Source organism: Saccostrea cucullata, unplaced genomic scaffold, assembly GCF_032062105.1.
Source record: "Saccostrea cucullata isolate Sc308-1 unplaced genomic scaffold, CSIRO_AGI_Scuc_v1 ctg37, whole genome shotgun sequence".
Classification (NCBI taxonomy): domain Eukaryota; kingdom Metazoa; phylum Mollusca; class Bivalvia; order Ostreida; family Ostreidae; genus Saccostrea; species Saccostrea cuccullata.
Window position 1 is genome coordinate 747,901 of NW_026938868.1, and position 6,243 is coordinate 754,143.

Consider the following 6,243-nt stretch of genomic DNA (forward strand, 5'->3'; position numbering starts at 1 on the left):
TCATATAAAAGATCCGATTGCCATAATAATTACAAAAGCAAGTGTCATAAGTATAAACATAAAGAAATAAATGCGAAATAGCAACATATCCATTATCTTTGCTGTTTCTTGCCATGTGAATGATTTTTCGTTTTCCTCGTATCCCTTTCCCAATTTTCTCACATCTTCGTTTTCTGTATCACTAATGACAGTGACTTCTGTTTTATCTTTTTTGCAGCAGCAACCAATTTCTTTGAAACAACAGACTGTTGATGAAATTTTTGCAATAAATTGAAGATACCTTGGAATTTCTTCTTCCTCTGGTTTTAAATGGATATTAATGACATAAATAGCAAAGAGTACAGCCGAGACACCAAGGGCGAGCATCACATTCAAGTAAGCGGCTGAAAATAAAAAAAATAACATGAAAAGGGAATATCAAAATCATCTCAACTTCAACAAAATTCGTAGAAGAAATATGCCTACCAAGATATGAGATATTTGTAGAAGTTGTGGGGATATTGTCAGACACCAGCGTTAAATACACAGCAAACGCCAACAAAACAGTCAGAGAGTAACCCAACTTCTCCCCAGCGTCCACTGGGATCTTAAATACAAAACACGTCATGCCGACCAACAGAAACATTGGAATAATAGTGTTCATAAGGTGGAAAGAATTACGACGCTTAAAGGTGAAACTGAAGTTAATATGAGAGTAGGGGACCAAGTCACGAAGTGTTTTAGTTACTGTCGAGTCGGTGGAAACCAAAGTCCACTCTCCGTTTTCTTGGTAAGCTGTCAGCACGATCGGAACTTTGTCCAATGTAAGACTTAGTTGATACTTGGAATAACCCCGAGTTGTTAGGGTTATTACACATGTCTGCTCATCAAATGGGTAAAACGAAGTGTCGATGTCACATGCTGTTTCATAGACATCACCAGGAGACCACGTGATTTTTCCATCCTGTTGAATCTTCATCGGTAAAGTCAAATCACTGATTATTCCCAAATTGCTGACCCTGTAAAAGGTTACACGGTGAGATAAAATACATTGTGACATGGCATCCTTAATGGATTTACTGAAGTGAGATTTTTCTTATATATACATGCTTTCATAAAGAAAAACAACAAATTCAAAAATCATGTTTGCTTGAGTATCTTAAGTCTCTTGATTTCGAGATCATAAATTTAAGCTCATCCATAGAGCTTTACTCCTGATTCTTCGTAATTTGGTGGCGTTTCCATATGAGTGAAAATTCTCGAGAGGGACGTAAACAACATTCAAACAATCAATCAATAAATTGGTTTGGACTTATAACAAAGGAAGAGAAAAGTAACTTGGGACTTGAAACTTTACAACAGCAATAAATAGAATAATGATCCTTTAAGAAGTATCTTTTTGTGGGAAGATATTGCAATAAGACTACAACTGTAGGAGTAGCTTTTAATAAAATTTTACCGTATTTTCATTTTAAGTTATCAGGCAACATCATTCATCAAAATAAAAGAAAAGACAATTATGCATCTCAGTGTAGTTTACTTGCATGCCACATAATATCAAAATCAGACTAAAACTGTGACTGGAGTAGCATTTTGAGAGTATTTTTTTAAAAAATTCTATTTTTGGTAACCACGGCAACACCGTTCATTGAAATAAAAAAACCGATATACAGAATTATGTATCTTAATGTAGTATACATGTGTGCCAAGTGATATTAAAATCAGACAAAACTATAGGAGGAGTAGCATTTTGAATGTATTTCACAGAAATTTCTATTTTTAGTAACCATGGCAACATCGTTCATCGAAATCAAAAACCGATACACAGAATTATGTATCTTAGTTTAGTCTACTTGTGATTTTATTTTGATTTTATTCAATTATTTTGAAATCAGACAAAATCTGTAGGAGGAGTAGCATTTTCAAAAACGCCGGACGCATTACTATTGCATAAGCTCTTCTGGTCTCTGGCCAGTAGAGCTAAAAACAGGACCTGCTAGAGGTCAAGTAGTGAAAATAAATCAGTATCTTCCGCTGAACTCAAGTTTGATACATCTTTAACAAGATTAGATGATTTACTAGGGAAGATATTGGTAGCAAACTTAAATCCTAATGATTTTGATGACTGGTTGTGATGACGTACTTTTCTATTGTCTGTGTCCCTTGACTATTTACAAATACATGTATACTATTATCAGCTGCGTATGATGTATATATTTTTGTCATAACAGCGTGTTCTTCAGTGTAGGAGGATTAATATTCGGGAATCAATTATTTATCATTTTCCTTTGTTGCTATATATAAAATATAGTTGAAATTCTTTTAATAATTTTCAAAAAAGATATTAAGAGGATTTTGACTCAACCCCTGTCCCGTTTGCTTTGCTCCTATTTTGCATTATTTATGGACTTTGATATTGAATACTGTTCGTTATCTCCATATACTTCAGTCATATTTTTGGATGTTGTCGGTCTTATTACACACCTGGCCGTGCCGACAAAAAACTGCGAACGATAGTATTGTTTTCTAAATCAAAATATGGCGATGCTTGAAAGTCCCATTTCAATGGAAAATATCGTCTACCCCCTTAATTCAAGAGCATGAATTAGGGATACTTTACTATTTAGCGCTGGTTTCATAATAATGAATCAATATCCATTGAACTGTTCTTTGTAGTAAACACAAATCTTATGGTCAAATTGCCATTAATATTTAAATGGGTGCAAAATGTAGGCGAGAATCAGAGTTAGCATGCGTAGTTTTTATCATAACGCGCGATATTCAATTTGGCGGCACGGCCAGGTGTGTTATAGGACCGGCGGCATCCAAAAGTATGAATTCAATGCTTAAATAAAAGAGCTGCTTCATAAGATGCTCAAACGCATCTACATGTACTAGTATTAGATCTCTTAACATTGAACACGTGTATAGGGTATACATTTATATGCAAACACTTTGATAGTGTTAATTACATCACTTAATTCAGTTTTTTGATCTATCAGGTAAACAGCTTGCTTGCTGAATGTTCAGGTGTAAACAAGATGATATCAATAATGAAATTATTTGTAATTACAATTCCAATTTAGTCCCTTTTCGTCAAAGGACATAGTGACTACGATGTTAGTTTATCATGCAACCACTATGTCTGATAGCTGTCAATTCAAATGATATATTTAAACAATGTATACATGTTTAACCTTTGGCATGAATCCTTGTGTCTCGGGACATGAAATTCAAAAAGATTGTAAGGCAATTGTATTTCTCTGAACCCGCACTTTATAAATTATGTTGACTTGATATATCCTAGTGACCTTATTATAAATGCATGATACCATATATTCTGACAAATCTGTTTTTTTTATTCGGATATTTTACTAGGAAAATATTAATACCATATTATTTTTACACTTGTTTAAATTTCTAGCCACATGTAAATGGTATGCATGTTGTCGATTTAGTGAGATATTGTTTGTTAATATCAATGTTGTAAATCAATGCTTACTTGGTTTAAAGAAACCAGACAGGCGCTGAAGGAGCAATATTATTAAAAAATAATAATAAAAAACTACATGATGACATAAGACCGATCCCCACACAGAAGCATTTGCCTGATATGTATAGATAAGAATAATTAATCAAGCTCTAAGTCCATGGAAGCTCTACAAATCAGGAGTAGAGTAAACACGGACTTCTTTATTAATCTCAGTTGGGATCAGGTGCCGTTGAGGGGTAATCAGCCTATGTCGTCAGGTCACATCCTCCATGTACTCCTTATCATGATCGGGAAAACGCAAAAAATCTGTGGATAATTTAGTTTGTAATTAATGACCTAATGATCAGTATGGTAAACATCAATCAGTATTCGATTTAATGAGAGATTCCATTTGCTGGCAAGGTCACTGCATTGAATATAGAATTGAAAAACGAGACGGTACATATCCTTGGTTTCACACCTAATTTGTCAAAAGCTTACCTTGTTTGTTTGTAATGTACAACAGCTCACTTGAAGTATTTTGCTTGTTTGTTTTAGTCACCTTCAAAAAATGTTCTCTCTTATTGAGAAGCCACCACTTGCCAGTGGAGGGCTGCAAATTTGCATCTTTATTTGGCACTTAAAGAGTTTTTATCACGTAAAAAATGAAATACTATTGCATTCTTGAAACTTAAAATTATCGTTTAATTACAAAATAATTTTAAAAACGGTCGTATTTAGGCCATAAAACATCTGTGATATAGAGTCCTCGATTTGATATTCTCCACTAATAAGAGAAGTAATCGTTGTTTTCTTGCCAGCACCAATTGCGAGACGGGACCTAGGTCTATATGGAAGGAGCGGTCTCCACGCCCCACAGTGGGATTCAAGCCCGTGACATAAGGATACGCCGCTTACGCTGCAAGTCATGAGCAAGTACTATATCTCTAATATTTAGAAGTATTTTACAATTAACATAAAATATATGTGCATGTATCAGTCTGTGCATGAAATGTAGAGAAGAGCTTCTCCTTACATGTATTATTTCAAATACCATCTTTTTGCTATTTTATGTTACTTCAAAAAGGAAAATTAACCTACGAATTTTCCACCACTATTGGAGGTGTAAAGACTTTGCTCTCTGTACTGTAGATGGCGTTGATGTCGCTACTATATACCGGATTGGTATCCCAACTCAGGCGGGAATCTGTCCACGTCTGAAAAAAAAAACATTGCCGAGATTTATGAATATCATTTACATCTTACTATAGATTTGTAGTTCATTTTATTAATATGCAAATCACAAAGAAACAGATACAAAAGTCTTGATATAATAAATAAAACTATTTATTACATGTACAATTATATATATTGCATATCAGTTTAATATTGTAAAATACCAGTGACGTTCCCTATAATTATACATACTTTCTGAGTTTAAAATTGTATTGTCTTTATTTCTTTGTTTATATAAATGCTATGTATTAACAATGTTATACTGGTAATGGATGCTAGTCCGGGCCTAAACCCCGGTAGCTGCCAATTTATTAGTTATTATAAAAATGTTAATGAGTAGGATCTGGAAAATAAAGTCATAAGTGTGATAATTTTGTAGTATTAACTCAATTGATTCACCCTTCATTTGTTATACTTACAAATGAGAAATACGCCACTGTTGACATGGTTTGTTCTCTGATGTTCTAGGGGAAAATGGTAAAATATGATTTATATAACGCTCTGTATACATGTAGTTATGTTTTACATTAATATTGCTTAAAACAAATTTTAAACAAGCACTTAAACGAAAAGTTATGAAAAATTATGGATCCGCCCCTAATAAGAAAACCATTATACCCACCAGATCGTTAAGTGACAGAAGTTTGATGTTACAATCTATGTCTACAGAAGGTGTTGGTCTCGACTCTTTTTCGTACGAGTTGGTAACAAATAATTCGGTTCTCAAGGCACGTTCTTTAGTCCAGGTATATACAGCGATCACAGAAGGAACTGAAATAACATATGGAATTTTTTATAGCAATTTATATGATAAAGATACAATATTTTTTTTAAAAAGTCTTTAAATAATATTTAAATAAAAAAGAAAACAAAACGGTTCAAAAGGGGTAATCTAACAACCAAACTCTATGATATACATGTATGTGATAACTTGAGTTTTCTTACGTCAACTTCCCCCAATATACCTTAATCACCTGCATACGGAGTTTATAAATATGAACAATATCTAAAACGAGATAAATTATTGACAAACAAGTTTATGAAACAAGAATTTCAGCAGTCTCGTTTAAAGTCATCATTTCGTATGTTCTATGGTCGATACAATGACCTTGTCAGCAATTACAGTTTATCATTGAGTCAAATGTTGACTGAAGTTTTTCACATCAATTGTTTGTCCATTATTTATACACTGCATTGACGACGAATTTTTCCCCGATCATGATAAGGAGCACACGGCGGGTGTGACCGGTCGGCAGGGAATGCTCATTCCTCCATGGCACCTGATCCCACCTCTAATGTTTTGGAGGTCCGTATTTGCTCTGCTCCTATTTTCTTTTGTTCTATAGACTTTTGATCTTGAATACTGTTTGTTATCTCCATATGTGATAGTTTCGACATGCATACTTCTTTTGAGGAAAACAGCCTTAATACAATTAAATGGGTATAATAATTAGTAACTGAATATTGAAATTAATTCTGTATCATACAATTCATACTTTATTCTTTGAAATAACAGCATAAATAATTCAGAAGCTTCATTTCATTAAAATTTTTCG

At 33.5% G+C, this 6,243-nt stretch overlaps 1 protein-coding gene across 1 annotated transcript; it reads right to left on the minus strand.

Moving 5' to 3' along the window:
• Positions 1-5,450, minus strand: LOC134251585 (acetylcholine receptor subunit beta-like). Its single transcript, XM_062733985.1, has 5 exons — positions 5,310-5,450; positions 5,107-5,151; positions 4,553-4,668; positions 466-998; positions 1-383 (listed from the first exon to the last, which is right to left on the minus strand). Exons 2-5 carry the CDS (start codon positions 5,131-5,133, stop codon positions 1-3), a joined length of 1,059 nt encoding a protein of 352 aa, XP_062589969.1. The 5' UTR covers positions 5,134-5,151; positions 5,310-5,450.
• Between the last annotated feature and the right edge of the window lie 793 nt (positions 5,451-6,243).

Coding starts and splice junctions, on each gene's coding strand:
- LOC134251585 (XM_062733985.1), bottom strand. CDS start 5,133: ATGTCAACAGTGGCGTATTTCTCATTT. Junction 4,669..5,106: donor CAGTGGCGTATTTCTCATTT/GTAAGTATAACA, acceptor TTTTTTTTTCAG/ACGTGGACAGATTCCCGCCT. Junction 384..465: donor TACAAATATCTCATATCTTG/GTAGGCATATTT, acceptor TTTTATTTTCAG/CCGCTTACTTGAATGTGATG.